Genomic DNA, 18853 nt, shown 5'->3' with positions numbered 1-18853 from the left:
ACTAAATCTGTTTCATTCTGTTCCTCACAAATCACCCCCTGATGGCTACATTCCTGCCCAGGTCCCTAATACAACAAATGGTAGAATTGTTCATGTGGCCCTGACAGGGCTTATCTTCAAAATCACTTGTTTTTTCTACTTTTGGCAGAACAACTTGCTCTTGTGTTCAGTGTCTGTTTATTTCTCATCCAGACTTGAACCCATCAACCCAATCACAGAGTGTTCAAATACTTTACAGTATTGCAGTTATTCTTTACAGAGCAGGCTCAGTGGGTCTCTAGTAGCAATAAATCCAGAACTACATCCCATCTTTGGTGGTCAAAGTGTTCAGATCTGGGCTCCCCTCAGATGACAATACTCCATGACAGCACAAATATGGCCATCTCCAAATTCCCAAACTTGTCCAGCAAGTACAAAATTCTGAATAAAAATAAAATCCTAAAACTTAAGGGATCCATTTTGAACTGCTTTTGATGCTGAGTACAAAACACAATTCTTGGCTATGAACTGAACATTTTTCAGCTTCCAGGACGGTACCCAAAACAACAGGGTACTGCAAGGAAATTTTCAGGAGGAACACACTGCTTCTCCAAAATACTGCAAGATACACAGTAAAAGAACATCCTCTGCAGTCTCTATCTGTGGAGCTCTGTAAAAGCGAGGAAGATAAAATATTCCAGTAGCAAAACTTTTAATTGCACAACGATTGGTGGGTTTGAAACTTTAAAAAATAAGCATAAGAAGTTTCAGTTCTGACTGAAAACACCTGCCACATAAACCACTGGCTCCAGATAGTAAGGAGAGGTGCTAATACACAACCTCCAAACACCCACATCCAGCGACTGTCCCTGGGAACACCAGCCAGGCAGATCCCCTGTTATTTTACCATGCCCAAAGTGTATCTTTGGCTTGTTCAAGGTGGTTAACCGTTATCCAGGCACCATCAGCAGCAAAACCTCCTGCTGAGCACTCCTTCAGCCTTCAGCAAGCATCCTTCTTGTGAGAGAAGTAAAAATCTATCCCTCTGTCCTTGCGCTGCGCTGGTCCCCTCCTGCCCCTGGGATGGGGACTTCCTCCCTGTGGCAAATGACAAGGAACAGTGAGATATTTACTGATGCTGCAGAGTGGGTTTGGTCACAAAGCAGTGCTGACATCCAGGAGAATGTGCACATGAAACTTCTGACTCCCAAGTTCACTCAAAAAGGCAGGAAGGCCTGACAGGCACTGATGTAGGCTGGGATTTAGGAAATCAGGGTTTCTGGTAAGGTGAGCTGGGAAAGTTGATCAAAATTGATCTTTTGCCTGATTGAGAAGCTTTTTGGCTTCAAGACTCATCACTGCCTCAAACTAGTGTCTCACTAATGTGCTCCTGTGCAGTCCTTTCTCTCATCTCAGGTACTAATCCAGGCCCTCCAACAACACAGGTGAAGCAGAAGGCTTTGCTTCCACAAAACTTTCCACTCATGGCAAAGGAATCTGGCCTAAAAACTTGGCACTCTACCTTGGGATTAAAACCTGAAATGGGGACATGCTTCATTCTCCACTGTCTTGGTGCAATACCTAAATTTGAGCCTCCACAAAGTATCTTCACTCAGGAGAAGGCAGGGTAGATGAATGGGGGAAAGGCAAAATGCTGAACACTCTTATAATACACAACCCTTGGTTACATCCATTTCCTTCCATACCCATCTCCTCCAAGAACAGCATCCCAGGCAGCAGATAAAAGCCTTGACATGTTGCATGATCAAGAACTCATTCTGCCCTTATTTTAAAGGGAAGATACACTCAAAAAGCAAAGTGCAAGGAGCAGTCTCATATTTTCAGGTCTTGCTGACTCCAGTTTGGATGCACTCAAGCAGGAAGTTGGTTGCTTTTACTTCCACCTCTTGAACAGAAAGGACACTGGGTTGTTTCTTTTCTGTCCACCTGTATTGGGAGGTGGTCCTGGAGAAACCCCATCCCTCTGGTGGGGCTGCCAGGGCATGGAAGGATGCTCAGAAGGATATGCTGTGGCTAAGCCTTCCTGACTATACAAGGGACAGAGAAGCAGCAAAAATTTACATCCTTCACCACTATGGGTAGGACAGACAGCTAAATAATCCTGGCTGCACAGTCCCTGTTGTGATGTAATGTGAGCTTGCATTAAAACAACTTTTTTTTTTCCCTTTACACCTGGGAAAGAAGAGCAGAACTCACAGAGACTGAGGTAGAGCAGCCCCTGGAGCCCTCCCACCCCCATCCCAGCCCTCCCAGTACTCACAGGCCTCTGGTGGATGTGGCGGCTCCACTCTGGGGCTGTCACCACTGGCTGTGGGTAGGTCTCACCTAGAGTTACTCCTGCCTGGGAGAGAGCAGCACTGCTCAGTGCCCAGGGGGTGTGGATGTCTGCTCCCTTTATGCCCTGCAGTTCTGGCACCCACAGCCGGACATAATCCCCCTGCAAACAGAACCAATGGACAGGATCCATTCAGTGACAATCTCTAAGTGCTTCCAAGCAAGGCTTTTTCTCAATGGGAAAGAGAAGAGCCAGATTTCCAGGTAGAAAAGCTGGTGCTGTACAGCATCAGTTTCCTCTAACAAGCCTTAGCCCCTCTTGCTAAATCCTCCACCCAGAATTAGTGCCTAAAGAGAGAGCTGGATGCTGGAGCTCTTCTCCCATGCTCACACTGCAGGCACAGGAGGGAGGCAGAGGTGCATTTTCAGCACTGCTCACCTGTCCTGTTTAGGACATCCTGAAATGAAGTCACCCCCAAGAAGTTTCCCATGACTGAAGGAAAAAAGGATGGCTAACTCATCTGCACACTTGTGTTCCTGAATCTCTCCTATTAACTCTACTGCTGCATCCTCTACTAGGATTAATTTCTGATTTCTTGTTAAATCCTGCCAGCTACAGTGCCAAAAGGCAACAGCACAGCCTGACGTGAAGCTAAGGAATAGTATGGAAACAGGTATGTCAGTACTGGCTAAGCACAGGGAAAGGGCAATTTATCTGCTCCTACCATTTCACAGAGAGTCAGAGGAGTCACAGGTTTAACCTACTCTTCAGCACCTCTCAAGGAATGGTTCTCTCTCTCAGGTAACTCCTGAGTTCTCCAAGAAGCTGCTCTGTGCTCAGGGAAGCATCTGACGTTCTGATGGGATGTGGCTGTGACTTGGAAGAAATGGTGACAAAACACTGACCAGGGAGTGTGTGGGGACATCCCTGGGGACAGCAGCAGGTTGTTAAATTACATTGTTCTGTACACACCAAGGAACCTGCCCGACTGCTGGCCAGGAAACACAAGAACTGGTTTTGATCTCCTCTGCTCCCTGAAAACACATGTCCTTCATGCACTCATCCCTGTAAAACAGCCACACAAGACTTACATTCCCATCATAATCCAGGCCTTGTTTGATCATGTTAAACTTCCTGTTCTCCCGTGGGTCGTTGCCAATGCCAGCACTGTACAACCAGTTGCCATAATTGCTACAAACATCATAATCCACCTTGAGAACAGAGGGAGAAAACTGTCAGAAGAGCTGGGCTGGCCCTTGGTCAATCTTCTCATCCATTCTTTAGCTCAGAGGGAAATTTCCTTGAATGGGATTCACTCCAGCCAGACTGGGGTGGTCAGAGCTCCCCCATGTTGGTACAGGCATCTAGCTCAGAAAAGGACCTGCATGGCTGCTTTTTAGTCTGGCATCAGCTTCCCAGACTACTTCAGTTCATGATCTTTATGTCAGAAAACAGGTAAAAGTCCAACCAAAGCCCTTCTCAGTTTCCTTCCTTTTAAAGGAAAATCCTTCTCTTTCTGCCATCATTTAGCAGACTTCACAAGTCTGCTAAATGAGCATTTGAATGATCATATCCCAAAATAAAGTATTCAAATATGAGAGAAAATTCTTTCTGACCAGTTACCCAGACACCACACACTGGCAAAATCATCTCTGCAGATCCTACTAGGCAGTTTGGAGAGAAGTCTAACTCAGACTGTGCAGAAAAACCACACCGTGTATATGAGGATGCAAACAATACAAACACTGCAGTTTTTTCCCATTGTCAAGTTATTCCTTCTCTAAACAAACAAAAAGCTCTCAAGGATGCTTATATACAATGGAGCAGGGCTTTTGGAACAAGCACAACTGAGAGCAGAACATGATCCCATCTGAGTGCTCTTCAGCTGGGCAAGGTGGCCTAAATCCAACACCAGAAGTTTTCCAGTTGTAGGACAATTCAAACCCTGCTCAGGAGGGAAGTGGAAGTGATAGCAAGGAGGGTTTGTGATCAGGGAGCATTCCTAGGGATGTCTGTGCTGCAAAAGCAGCAGCTGTGGCAGAAAGAGCTGGTTCAGTGCTGTTCTCTTCTTTTACTGCAGCCACAGCAGCAACCAGTCCACAAAGGGATGTTTCCAAGATCTCAGCCACTCCTGGCAGTGAGGAGCTCAATGCTCCAGGATGGCAGAAGACTCAAGGAATGGGCTCTGTCAGGCTGCCCTTTCTCTGCAGAGCCAGTGAGTGCTGGGGTCGGGTGAGCAGCAGCCAGCTCTGCTCCCTGTGCACCAGGCTTCCCCTTCCCAGCTCACTTCCTCCAGCTGGTGAGATAAGGAGGGAAGAAAGATGCCACTGGAGGCCTGACTGTGTGATTAACATGCAGGAAAGCACGTGTGGGAGGTGAGGGCAAATCCAAGGGGGCCTGGAGGAGGCAGGCTCATTTCCCCCCCAGCCTTGCCCCTTCCTGGCATTCTCTTCTGTTTGTTTCTCTGCCTTTCCCTGGGGCCTGACCCTGGGAATGAAATCAGTGAAGTCACAGCTGAGATATTCTCAGTTCAGGACACCAGTGGTCGCTGGACTTTCCCCTGGCTCCAGCGGGTTGCAGAGAGCTTGTGCCTCAGTTTCCCTGCCTGTCTGGTGTGGATGGCACACACAAACACTTGGTGGGCCTTTGCTGGCAGTACTGGAGATGAAATGGGCATTGCTTTCCTTTTTTTAGAGGCAAGTGAGATCAGTTTCAGTTCTGTACTGGCCTCTACACTTCTACAGCCACGTCTTCCCCACCAAGCTGATGTCTCCTGTGTTCTGCAGAGCTGTGTGACACAAGATGGGACCACAGGGCACAAGGATCAGCCTGTGCCACACCAACCTACAGTGGCCATCAGCATCTGGGTCTTCCCGAGGTGAAAGGGACAGTGCTAAGTTCTGCTTCCAGCAAGGCTGGTATTCATATTCCTTAGGAATAAATGTAGATAACACAGGCAGCATCTTTCTAGTGTGAGACTTTCCAGGTCTTCCTCACTTGTGGAACAGGACACACTTGTGGCAGGCTCTTGCTCTTATTTGTAAAAGCATCACTTTATGGAGCTCCCCAAACCCCTTTCTGAGGTATCCTGATGTCCTGCACTGTGTTGTTGTCCAAGCCCACTGCTGCTCCCAGCACTGGCATGGGAGAGCACCCAGATTTTCTTCCTGCAGCCAAAGCCATATCAGAGCCCAGCTCCAAAGAAGTTAAAAAAAATTACATTAAAAAAAAAGTCTCTTTTAATTGCAGATATTGGCAAGGCAACTGACCTTCTCTGCCCATCCAGCATTCCAAGTGAGTGGAAAGTTTTCTGATTGTCAGTAGACTCCTGTATCCCACAGATAAGACCTTTAATGTGAGGTTGATGTGAGTATTTGGCTTTTTTTAGTCAGTACCATGAGAATCCATGGGGACTGAGGTCAGAAATGTGACGCACCTATTTAACAGAGCTCACACAGCTGCTGATTGATATATGAGAGAGGAATTGGTGCTCCAGTTGGCAGGGAGGCCTGTAGCAGCCCCGAATGAAGAAGGATGCCTCCAGCCAGGGTGGAGCTCTGTGGAAGCTGATCCAGCCATTGTCCCTACTTGCCTGTGCTTGACTAGCTGGCTTCCCAGTCCACAGCCATCAATGCACAGACACTGTGCCAGCACACACTTCTTTTTATATTCTGTTTCTGGGCTGCCCTCCTCCCCAACCTCTGGGGTAAGCAAATCAGAGCATTGGCAGCATAATTCATGTTTCAAAGTTTTGTCAAGTGCAACAGATCTCTGGCTAAAACCCTGCACAGAGGATCTAAGTTTCCTGCAAACTTCCTAGCTGCATCTTTGTTGGTGGCAGCTCCACTGTGGCAAAATTCCTTTTACTTGTGTGAACTTTGAGAAGCTCACACACTGCAAAAAGTATCTACACAGTCTTGCAGCAACCTGAAAATTACTGATCATCACCTGTACCCTTTCTTATAAAGGGCTGTCCTCCTGCCTGTCATCAAACTTCAGGCACACAAAGGGCCCAGTCTTACCAGCAGGTATTCAAACCATTCTGCCCCCATCCTCCAGTCCAGCCCCAGGTCCTTGGTGAGGAAGCTGGCGACGTTCTGCCGCCCTCTGTTCGACATGAAGCCCGTGGCACTCAGCTCCCTCATGTTGGCATCCACAAAAGGAACCCCAGTTTTGCCCTCTGCAGAGACAAAACACAACACTGGAGTATCAGGATGCTTTTGGGCACTCATAAAACCAGCCTGTGGTCATGTATTCACAGCCATTTCCCAGGCAGTGCCAGTGCACAGCAGCAGGGAGAGATTTTGGTGTGGTTTAGCTGGAGTGCAGCCACTAAGATCCACTGGAAATTAAGCTGGGGAGAAGTTTTGGCAAGAAGTAAATATATTAAAAAAAAAAAAGTACAGAAAAATCTCAGACTGGAAAAACAATCAGGTGGGTTGCAGGGAATTTTGCAGAGTAAAATAAATATGCAGACTACAGTGAGATGGGCCAGGAACAGAAAGATTCTTGACAGGTGACTAACAGAGGGATGTACTGGACAAATCCCCCCATGGTTAGTACCTGAAAAGTAGCGTTTGTCTATTGTTAAGGAAAAGATTTACTGTGCCTGGATGATTTGTTTTATCCTGTGTGCAAATGGGTACACGTGGCATTAACACACACACACACACAAAAAAAAAAAACATACAGGGGTGTGTATTACACTGATTATAATACTTTAATCTGTTAGTCCCTCCAAGTTTTGAGATATTATGCTTGCTATTCATGTTACAACAAAGTTAAAACAGCTTAAGAAAAGGCTGTGGGATTACAAAAGATGTGATTTAGTCTAAATCTGTTGTAACCTTGTAACCAAAAGCAAACAGAACCAAATACAGCAGGCATGGAAATCTAATATTGATAAGAAGGGCTGGTCAGCCTCTGTGTGACTAAACACAAGGGACCAGCAGGTCACAAACCCTCCCTCCTGGGCAGGAAAATCTGCCTGCAGTGCACCTCAGAAAGCAGGTAACCCTGTGGGCTGCTCCTGGATGGCCTCAGGCTGGGAAGGGCAGCCACACACACTCTTACCCTGCTGATGCCAGTTTAAATGCCAGCCCTCACCATGCTGGCAGCTCCCCTCCAGAGACTGAGTCAGTGTTGGGCACATGTGAGCCCCAGCGGGCACGTGGGGAACAAAACACAGCCAGCCAAACCTGCAGCTCCTACTGACCTTTCCAACAGCTGAAGAGCTGAAGGTCCTTTTTCCAGGGGATGTCTTTACTTTGAAGCCCTGTGGAGGAAAATAATGACCTGCTGATGAAGAAATACTGACAGAGGCATTTACTCAAACCACAACACAGCCAGGGGAGCTTGGTTGACACAAGGAGTAAGGGTGAAACTTGGCCTCTCAGGGCCATTACAAACAAACCTTATGCACAGGTTTAGAGATGATCCATTCCTCCCCTCAACTGTTGCAAAAGGGTGTCTTTTGCACACAGAGGGTGCTCAAGCCCTAATGGATTTTGTCTATTTGTTTTGCTGATGTTTTCTCTTATTTTTTTTCCTTTTTTAATTAAAAATGACTCAGACCTCACAAGTAGACAGAGGCCCACGCTGGTATTTTCTTTTTCAGTTTACTCCAGTACAAAGTTTATGTGAAATGTGTTTCTGTAGCAGGTACTACACCCAGAATTACCTGGCAGAAGCCCTGGGCAACACTTTGCCCCTGCAAATGGGATAGAAACAGATGAGGGGGATGATTTAATGTTTGCAGGATCCATTGGCAATTACAGCCTTCTGTGCAATGGAGCAGAGGCAGCAGGGACAACTCAGCTCTAGCTGCAAACATTCAAGATCAGGCCCACCACTGGCATCCAGTGCCATCAGAGCAGCCACACAGGCCTGGCAGATGTGACACAGGGCCTGAAGGAGACGTGTCCCTCTGCAGCCACAGCTGGATGCCAGGTAGGCTGTCCTGGAGCATCTAAGCCAGTGCTGCTTCGCCTGCAGAGCAGCTCACCCAGCACAGGCATCACCTGCAGGGCCTCCTGACACATGGACTGGGTATTTGTTGTTGCACTGAGTGCTCAGACCCCCATTTCACAGGCACATTCCTGTCACTGGGGCTGGAGCCAAATTTTTCTCTATTCCTACATAGTGCAGTATCTGGTTTCTTGGGATTCACCCTGCTGGGTCAGTTCCTGCTCTGTCCCAGGTTCTCTGGAGAACTCAGGCAAGCTTGAAGCCTGGATTCTGCTGAAAGGTGGAATGTCTCTGGGAACACGACCTCCACTCTTCTTGTGCTGCTGTTTCCCACAGAAATGTGTCAATATATACTATATATATTATATATTATATATTGACACATATATATATGTGTGTCAATAATACTCCCTGTATCTAATCAGACTTGGGGATCACTGTCCAGCACCGTGGTGCTGAGGCACTTCTGTTCTATCAGAGTTCCCAGCAGCATCCCAGGGTGGTGACACAAGCACCATTTGTATAACTTAATACAACTTAATGCCAACAGCCTCTTCTCTTACTTTCCCTGTTGTAAGAGAGTCCCTTTCCCCTCTAAATGTGGTGATCCATACACACCTCTTAATGAGAAAATCCTTCTGCCATACTTCAGGGCCACAAACCGAAAATAATCCCTCCACAGCAGTTCAAACAGGACCCTGAAACACAAAGGCATCTCAGCATTCCACTGTGGCTCACTTATGATTACTGAACAAGGATTTTGCTTCCCTACAACCCACCATTACCACTGTGAAGTTTATTCACAACCAGCCATTTCAGGCACCTTCCCCATGACAGCAGTTCTTTCCCCAGGCCTGCTTACCTGTCTTACAGGAAAAGCAAACTCTGCATCAATCACCTGGGAAGCTTTCCTTAGCTCACATGCAGGAGCAGAGTTTCAGGAAACATGTTCCTCCTCCATCCCTGCTGGGATGTAATTCTCCACAGAGCAGGGCAAGGCCCTGACTGAGCTTCACACTTTGGCAGGAGCGAGCACATCAGCACATTCCTGAGAGCTTTCTGTTGATTTATTTGTGTTGATTTAAGCAATAACCTTTGCAAGGGACTCTAAGACACCTTTCAAAACTGATTTACAGTGCTCCAACCCATTAGATCAGGTGCTAGGCCCACCAAAAAAAAAAAAAAAGGACAGTTTTATATTAAAAACATATATAAAAAGAGTTTCTTCTAAAATTATGGCACATCAGCCTCAGAGACCTGCTTCAACTCTATGCCATATGTGAAGCACTCTACTCAGCTGATTTTTAGGCTGACAAGATCCTTCTAGATAATCTGGTTATGGAACAAAATCACAGAATTAGGGAATCAGATTGGTTAGAAAAGACTTCTGAGACCATCCAGGCCCATCTATGACCAAACACCACGGTGTCAACCAGACCATGGCACCTTTCTTTAAATACCTTCAAGGACAGTGACTCCACCATGTCCCTGGGAAATCCACTCCCATGTCTAATCACCCCTCCAGTGAAGAAATTCCTCCTAATGTCCAACCTGAACAGGACACTGTCCACATCCTAAAAAGTAGTGTCATAACACTGAGGTTCAATGAGTCTCTCATGTGCAGCCACCATGACCTGTACTTCATTGTACAAGAGCTTGACAGCTTATCTTTTATAATTACTGAACACTTTAAAATGCTAAAATCACCATGGCATGCCAGCTGCCAGCAGGCTGTCTGACTGTTAGATGGAAAACAGGATATGTTCATTTCTTGAAATCTTTCCTCTCTTAACTGTCTTTGAAGTAAAAAAAACTCCAAACATACACTTCATGGGTGTTGATATTTTATCTGTCTTTTGAATTTTAATGAAACTGAGCATTTTGGCCAGAATGGTTGGCAATGTTCTGCCTGTTCCTCACCAACCACTGTGCTGTTTGACATGTTGCAAATGTAACAAACCAAAATGAATATTTAGTTCTAGCATTTGGACAGACGTTACGGTTTGGGATTTTTCCCATCCAGGTCTAGTGTTAGGCCAGGCTCTAACATGAACCTGTTTCTCTATCAGAACTCCAGGTTCTGATTGACAGTGTCTGGGCAGAGCTGAACAAGTTCAAGGCCAGCCCAGGGATGGATAAACTGATGGATGCATTAAACCCAATTCCCAGTGCCCTCTTCCCCTCTGCTCTGACATAGTGGGCATGGCCAGGCAGCTGAGCAAACACAGAGCCACTTGCTGGACTTGTGGCCATGGGACCCTCAAACACAATGAGATTTGCACGAGTCACACAGTCACTGAGACTTCTGGGCTCATATCCTCAGTCTGAGAAACCCTTTGGCTTTTATTTGTAAACTATTCCTCCTTCTCATTAAGCCCATAAGAACACAGAGATGGATGGTGCTGATTTGCTGAGATTGTTTTCAAAAATCATGAGCCACACTTTCCCAGCAATTATAATGACAACTGGCATTGATAATCTTTACTTACAAAGTGCCTAAAGCCCCTGGGTGTCAAAGACAGACTAATAAATCTGTGCTGAAAGAGAACTACAGTGCAAGCCAGAGGAACAGCAGGCAGGCACAGGAAAAACAAACATTAATTACAAAGAGAGTTAACAAATCACTCTCCTGTGCATGAAATGCCAGGTTCCTTTTCAGAGGAAATAAGCCATGCTGATGGTGCAAAGACATACCAGTATGTGCTCTCATTTGCTGTTCTCTCCCTCTCATACTTCTGGATCTGCTCATAGATGTATCGAGGTGAGATGCAGCCCAGTGCCAGCCTGAAAGCAGAGCAATAATGTCCTGAATGCCACGCAGGACTGACAGCTTCATGTCAGCTCAGGGGGAGGAGAAGGGCAGTTTTGTGGCTAGAGTTGTTGTATAAAAATTTTAGTTGGCTTCCAGTTCTCACCCTGACTTCCTAAATGGCTTTAGTCGGGTTGTAACTTCTCTGCAACTCTTCAAGAGTGAAAATTCTCTTCCAAGAATCAAGATCCCCTCCCTCCTGGGGTATGATTGTTACAGGAGTCTCCAAGCTATAGAGACAAATCATTTTACTCAAGTTGAACAAGTTTTGTCTAAATGATTTAACAAAGCAAATGACACACCCAGAAAAGAATCTCAAATGTCAACCTCTGCATCACATGTCCTACCTGTCCTTTTACCACAAACCTCCTTATCCTATGCCCAGGGCTCCTTTTCCTGCAGAGCCTCAGTGGCTCCTTTGAGCAACCACAGAGGCAAGTGACTGCTGAAAATCTGAGCCCTGGCAGGAAAACTAGGGAATCAAACCATGCTCTGGCATTTCAACCCACTGGGCTCCTTCCATTTTTTCCAAATCAGTGCTGTTGCAAGACAGGAAAGAACTTGCAGACTCCAACCCTATCATACAGAGTAATAAAGAACAACTTTTACTTTGCTTTCCCTAGAAATGCATTTTACAATTCCACTACAGCTTGTGGAAACACTGGATGTTTTAATGAATTGTGGAAAACAGAAAGAACTACTTTGAAGAGTTTTTCCTTAATTCCTGATGAGCTCTAAAGGCCAGTATGAGATGGGAATGACTGGCTGCAACATGAACTGCTCTGATTTTGATTATGTGACAGGGGAACATTTTGGGGCAGATAGATCAGGACTGCTTGCTCTGAGCAAATGGTCAGCTTGGAAAAACTCAAGTGGAGGCCACAAATAACAAACTTCCACAGAGCCAGCAGTCCTGGGATCCCAAAGTGCCACCAGATGGAGCCAACCCACTGCAACCATCACAGCACAAAGCTCGCTGGAAACAAATCCTGACCTGCAACAGCCTCAGAAATTTGGTTCTCATTGCAATTCTGTTGGGAGAATCCAGATGCTCTCAGCTTAGGCTGAACTGGGTTCTGCTGCTGCTTCAGTTCCAGTCTGGAATTAACTCTGCCTCTTCCAGCACCAGGAACTAAAGCCCCTAATTAAAAACCAAAATATTTAGCTGGACAAAAGATCTTTCCCAACAGGAATAATCAGAAGTGTCTCTTCACCCCGCAGAATGGCAGTGAGGTGGGGTGACCTGCCCCAGACTATGCAGGAAACCAGGATTAGGCTGAGTTCTGCTACAGCCCTACCAACACACTGAAGCTGTGTTGCTTCCCTGCCTTTCCCTTCCCACACAAAGCAGCACGAAGCCAAAGGCAAATGGTGAGTCCCTCCTGCTCCCTGTCAACACTTGGCACAGTTCTGCCTCACTGCAGCAGTTCCAGGGAAGTTCAGCCTCAGAGCTGCTCTACCACAATAAAAAGGGCCAAAGGAAGCACACCTAGACCCCTACCCATGCCCACCAGCACTCAGCAGACAGGTAACACCTCTTTGGGATGGAAGCAGAAAAGGATTTTCAAGTCTCAACAAAAATCTTTACCATGGTGCGAATTTCGTTGAGTAATCCATTCCCACCAGCCCATTCCGAGTCTCCTTGTAAGAAGCAACCAGATTCTGTGAGAGCAAAAGAAAAAGTTTCAATACTTTACAAGCAACCTGCTAAATGTTCTTTCCTTCTGGAGCCAGAGCAACCTGGCAGGGCTGGGTTCCCTCTCATGGCTGCCTGCAAGGATTGCACAGCTGCCCAATTCCTGCCTCCAGCACACAGGCATGAATCAGGCCAGCAGTTTCATTATAGCTCTGGGGTGTGTCACAAGCTGTGCTCCCTGCTTCAGCCTACAGCTCCTTTCTCTCTACAAGCACTGTGCACCTGGCCGTGCTGCTCCCTGCCCGTTCCCATCTGATCCTGGATCAAAAACCCACTGAAAAGCACCAGTGGAACTGGTTGCATGGGGGTTATAGAATCAGTGTGACAGCCCCCAATGCTCAGCTGCAGGAACTCTGACCACCGTTGCTTCTGTGCCCCACACATTTACAGCAGCAGGCAGATCTTCCATATTCTGAGCATTCCATGGACAATGCAAATGTCATAGGGAAGACAAGTCTCTCCTTGATCACCTTCACTGCACAGGTTACAATTGCTAAAGGGTTGTTGTAGGTCACTGGGAAAGACAGTATTTGCATGACAATAAAAGAAGGAACAGGTTTTCCAGCTCTGGTTATATTAATGCTTCACCAAGATCAAAAGCTACACACACTTGTACTCATTTTGGTTGGGATGGAGTTAATTTTCTTCACTGCAGCTAATCTGGGGTTGTTTTGGATTTGTGCTGAAAACAGTGCAGAGAGCACACCAGTGTTTTCCTTACTGCTGAGCAGAGCTCAAACAGCCTCAAGGCCTTTTCTGCTTCTCTCACCACCCCACCCTGAGTAGGCTGGGGGTACACGAGGATTTGGAAGAGGACACAGCTGGGACAGCTGACCCCAACGGTATTCTAGACCACATGATGTCATGCTCAGCATATAAAGCTGGAAGTCAGGATGTTTGGAGTGATGCCATTTGTATTCCCAAGTAACTGTGATGGAGCCCTGCTTTCCTGGGGATGGCTGAACACCTACCCACTGGTGGGAAGAATTAAGTGAATCCTTACCTTGCTTTGCCTGGGCAAACAGCTTTTGCTTTCCCCATTAAATGGTCTTTAACTCAACACGTGACTTTTCTCACTTTAATCCTTCTGAATCTCTCCTCCATCTCACTGGCAGGAACTGAGGGAGCAGCTGCTGTAGGGCTGAGCTGCCTTATGGGGTTAAACCAGGACAACGCTACCCAAAAGCAAAGCAATGCAGGAAGTTGGGAAATACAGCTGAAAGGATGCCCTGGGGGCTGCCCCAGTGAGGCACTGGGAACATCACACTTTTAACCCATCTCAGCTGGAGAGGTGCTCCTTCCTTACCCAGAAAACTGCTTGGGGTCTGATGCTGCTGGAAATCAGCACATGTACCCTTGAATTCAGACATGGCAAATTGAAGACAGTTCCTCAAACTAGACCATAAAAAAGTTCAAAAACTGTGTGACAAAATGCAGTCAGCGGGAGCTTCACTCCACCAAAGCAAGGAAACAAATAGTTGCTGTCATTATTGGCTGCAAGATTCTAAACCAGACTACAGAAACCTCCTACTATTTATAACTGCAGGCAGAACTTGGGTTGGTTGCTCCTCACCCCAGTAGCAATTCCAGCCCTTTAGGCCACTTTTCACTCCTCCAAAACAGAGGAGCTACATTGCTGATGATGTGGGACATGAGCATAGAAGGAGCAAATCAAGGTAAAGCAGCTAAAAAGTTTTGTCCCAAGTCCCAGAAGTTAATGGAAAAAAATACTTCAGAGAGATGGCCAGTAAACTAGGTTCCTAAGTATTTGGCTTACATTTCCCAGACCCAGAGGACTTCTTTTTGGTCTAGTTTGTCTCTCTGAAAAACTGAAATAATGCTAATTCCCTCATTTGTGAAATTTTATATGGGAGCTAAGGAAATATTATTAGGAAGTGAAATTCCAGCCTCACCCACTTGCACGGCCATGTGTACAAGGGAGAGGATGTAGGCGAGGAAATGTACGAGTTACCGTGTCCCAAAAATAATATTGCAGCCTCATTAAAGCCTGGGTCTCTCCTCCACTGCACGGGAAGGCAGTTCTGGGGTCAGCCACGGGATCTGCCACAGAAAACACCAACACCTTGTTACCCCTGGGAAAGCACCTCAAAGGCAGGGAGCTTAAAATCTAGGCATGCTCAGCAGTGGGGATGTCTGCTCTGGGGGCATAAAAGATTATGTGGTCTTCCTTTAAAATAAGGGTCATTTGAAACATATTAAAAATCACTAAGGATGTTTCCTACCTGGGTGCAGGGTAGGAAATTCCCATACAAGGATTTTACCTGCATTTGCAGGGTGAGTGAACTGAGGCTTAATGACAGCTTGAAGGATAACCACTGCTTCTGTGTTTTGACTCTCAGCAAGAGATGTATCATAGAATCACAGAATGGTTTGGGTTGGAAGGGACATTAAAGATCATCCAGATCCAACCTCCTGCCATGGGCAGGGACACCTTCCTCTATCCCAAGTTGCTCCAAGCCCTGTTCAGCCTGGACTTGAACACTTCCAGGGATACCACATCCACAATTTTTCTGGGCAGCTTGTGCCAGGGCCTCACCAGCCTCACAGGGAAGAATTTCTTTCTCACATCTAATCTAAATCTACTCTCTTTAATTTGAAGGCAAATATCTGCCTATTCCTGCAACTAAAGACAGATGCTTCTACAGCACCTCCCAGACTGAAAGAGCCATGATAATCCAGTCATCCTTAGGGACATTTTATGTATCTCTCAAGCACTAGTTGCCTCTGCATTTTTACAGAACAATATTTTTTTCTGTGACAATATAATAAGCCCTGCAAGATGTTTGGTTTGTATTAACCATCAGAGCTCAAGTGCAACCAGTACAGGTGCCTGAATCAGCCTGGCTGAACATCTGTGAATCTGGAGCAGCGGGAAATTATTTACTTTGTAAACCACATTTTTTCCAAACAGACCTAAGTAGGATATTTTGAAGAACAGAATCTAAGCAGGATTTCAGTAGAGCAACTTCCAAATTAAGTTTCCTTACCCTTCTGCCCAAAATCCTCCATTGTAGGGATGCTCCCTTCTTCCAGCCCTGGAGCCAGGGGCTTTAGCTGAGCTGCCATCCGCAGGGTGGGCCGGACCTTGGCCCCGGATTCGAGCCCTTTTCTGAAGTGGGTGTAGACATCAGGTAACCTGCACAGAGGGGAGCAGCCAGGTCACTGCCCCAGCCCTCCACACACCACTCACCCCTTCCTCAGGAGCAGGATTAGCATTCCAGGCTGTCCTCTCACCCTGTTTGAACACTGCCAGGCACAACAGGGGCAGATGCCCCCGGGGATAACAGCCACCAGAAGCTCAGCCCTTTGCCCAATTTCTTTTTACTTCTGATGCAAATTGTGCCTTTTCAATTTGAGGTGTGCCCTGGTGGGGAAATCCATGAGAGCCAGGTTTATCTCACCTAATTTCTGATTAGCACAGCTGATGTCAGTGTAAAAATCTACATCCTCCAGGTGCCTTTTCAGTCAAAGGAGAAAAACAGGCATTTTCATGGCCTGACTTGTCTGCCCTTATTATACACATTTTCTACAGAACACCATGAATCACTCAACTCCATCAACCACACTTCAGGTGACTGCTGAGGGAGCAGTGCAGAGTACACACACCAAAGAGGGGCTGGAAATAAATAATCTCAAATCCCCTCCAACCCAAACCATTTAGTGGTTCTATAAAGTTGCTTCAGGTGAAGTTTAGATTGGATATGATATCAAGAATATCTTCTTCAGAGAAAGGATGGTCAGGCTGGAACAAGCTGTCCAGCTGTCCAGGGAAGGGGCGGAGTCACTGTCCCTGGTGGATGTAATAGATGTGCAGATGTGGCATTAAAGGATGTGGTTTACTAGTGGGGTTGGATTAGTTAATGGCTTGATTTTATGATCTTAGAGGTCTTTTCCAGTTCTTTAATGAATGGTCAAATACACACCTTGGCTTTATACACAGAGAAGCATAAATCCTACTAATGCAGAGGGCTGAATGTGCCGCTTCCCCTTCGTGTGCCTGAGCATGATGGCACTGCTCCATAAAAGCACAAACAGATTAAATAATAGCTCCTTTCCCTGTGGGACCAGGGCACTGGGAGCCCTCCTGAGTGAGAAACACATGGCACAGTGGAGGGGTGACACCACGGAGCAGCCCACCTGTCAATAGGCCTGAAGGGAAGATCATCCCGATGATAGAGCGTGGAGCCCCAAAATGTCTGAATCTTCACCCCGTGCTGCCTGCACACCTGGCACAGCCCCTTCTCCACATCCAGCTCCTCCTGCGTGGCCTAAGGAGAACACAAAAGTGAGGCCAGGGCTGCACAAATGCAGCTCCCACATGCACAAAAACCCTGGTCCCTGGTTTTGCCCTCCTCATGATTCTCCACATTGCCTTCCTCCCACTCAGGGAGTCCCCATCCCAGGAACTACCCAGTTCCCCCAAGGTTAACAACACCACAGCCAAGAAAGGCTCTGAACACACAGGATCTGCATCACCACTTGGTCGTGGAAGAAACCTTCACAGCATGATTTTACTTTTTAACTGTGTCACTCGAGTATTTCCCTTACCTCTTCATGGAAAACCACAGCAGTGACAGAGCCCAGCTGAGTAATCAGATCACAGACCACATCTTCTGGCTTCCCCTTCCTCACAACCAGAGTACTAAAATACAAAATATTAGCCTGAAACAGGTTTTTTTATTGTTATTTATGTGCACAAGAGGCCATCATCCCAGCCCAGGCAGGCACTCGTGTCCTAGTTTTCTATGGAGCACAAACAGTGTGTGGAGGCAGGCAGACAGGATTTGACCAGCCTGCATTTTTTAGGAGCCCCTGAACAGAGTTTGTAAGCCTCTGGGGCTTAGTTTGTGTCAAACACATTTCTGCCACTCTGGATGCCTTAGAAAGGATGCCTGGGCACAACGCCAGGCTGTTACCTAAAAGTGAATCTGTTCATCCTCACACACTAAAGAGATTCAAGAGCTGGCTGATCCACCTTGTCCACGTTTCTCAGAGAGGTCGTCCCATCCCTGGAAATATTCAAAGTCAGACTGAACAGGCCTCTGAACCTGATCTGGTTGAAGATGTCCCCTACTCATTGCAGGGGGACTGGACTAGATGGCCCTTAAAGTTCCCTTCCAAGCCAATCTATTCTATGACTCCATGCTCTTTTGCTCTGCAAAGTCAGATATTATCTGGTAGTAGATTCTTCAGGCCATGGTCTACCCCAATGATGTTTCTAAAAGCATCGTAAACAAGGATATCTGAGTTCAGAGCCTGGTTTAGTGGGACAGGGCATAAGGAAATGTTACTCTCCAGTCTCAGAAGCCAGGCTCCTTGTTGGTCTGTCTCCAGCCAGTTCCCAGGGAAAGCTCTCCAGGAAGGCTCCTGGCCACAGTGGCTACTGTAATTGCCCACATCTCAAAATTCTGCCGTTCACGTTTCCCACTGTCAGCACTCTGGGCAAAGCACTCAAGGCTGACACTCATCTGAGTTACCTGAGACAGCAAAATCCACGGCACAGAGCCTGGATGGCTCTTTGTCCCCCTGCAGGTGACCACAGCAGGGGCTACCCACGGGACCCCGCTGTGGCTCTCTGAAATCAGCCACCACCGGAGCCCAGAGCACCCGACACGGGTATGTGCTGAAAGGGATTAGGAAAATAGGAATGTATGTGGTGTTTACATGGTGCTTCCTCAACTACCTTCCTTTTTTCTTGAGCGTTTCCCTCAGATCCTTCACACTTTCCAGCAAAAACCTGAGCCTGTGGGGCCCCGTCTTCGGCAGGCGGTAGCAGTGGGTGCCCAGGTAGTGCCGCGGGTCGAAGCAGTAGAGGGGAATCACGAAATCTGCGTTGTGCTGAGCCCAGTGGAGCACCTGGAAACACGGAGCGGGCCGTGAGAGCTGCCGGGGCGGGATGCAGGAGAATCCCTCCCCATCCTGCCCACCAGCAGGGCTGTCCCTGCACAACCCGCGGCGGTCCCTACCTGGTTGTCGTGGGCGCGCAGGTCGCAGCGCAGCAGGCAGATGGCCGTGCCCGCTGTCCCCGACATTCTCACTCGCTGTGGCCTCTCCCAGCTCGCCCGGGCCGGCTCCGTGCCCCTCT

General features: G+C 47.2%; 1 protein-coding gene across 2 annotated transcripts; it reads right to left on the bottom strand.

Moving 5' to 3' along the window:
* Positions 1-160: 160 nt before the first annotated feature.
* On the bottom strand, positions 161-18853 carry LOC110484556 (cryptochrome DASH). 2 transcript variants are annotated; one of them, XM_031504158.3, is made up of 14 exons: positions 18735-18853; positions 18452-18624; positions 17317-17410; positions 16906-17036; positions 15756-15904; positions 14720-14808; positions 12640-12713; positions 10937-11026; positions 8861-8940; positions 7491-7550; positions 6298-6455; positions 3367-3486; positions 2261-2437; positions 161-1077 (listed from the first exon to the last, which is right to left on the bottom strand). In XM_031504158.3, the coding sequence occupies exons 1-14, from the start codon at positions 18798-18800 to the stop codon at positions 982-984; spliced, it is 1557 nt and encodes a 518-aa protein (XP_031360018.1). In that variant the 5' UTR covers positions 18801-18853; the 3' UTR covers positions 161-981. The 2 variants fall into 2 exon arrangements, with proteins under 2 accessions (XP_031360018.1, XP_085419374.1); XM_085563248.1 differs by lacking the exon at positions 3367-3486 and having other exon boundaries at positions 675-1077.

This window comes from Lonchura striata, chromosome 2 (assembly GCF_050655825.1).
Source record: "Lonchura striata isolate lonStrDom1 chromosome 2, ASM5065582v1, whole genome shotgun sequence".
NCBI classification, from domain to species: domain Eukaryota; kingdom Metazoa; phylum Chordata; class Aves; order Passeriformes; family Estrildidae; genus Lonchura; species Lonchura striata.
Note: the sequence above shows the minus strand (reverse complement) of the source record. Positions and strands in the feature narration are given on the sequence as shown.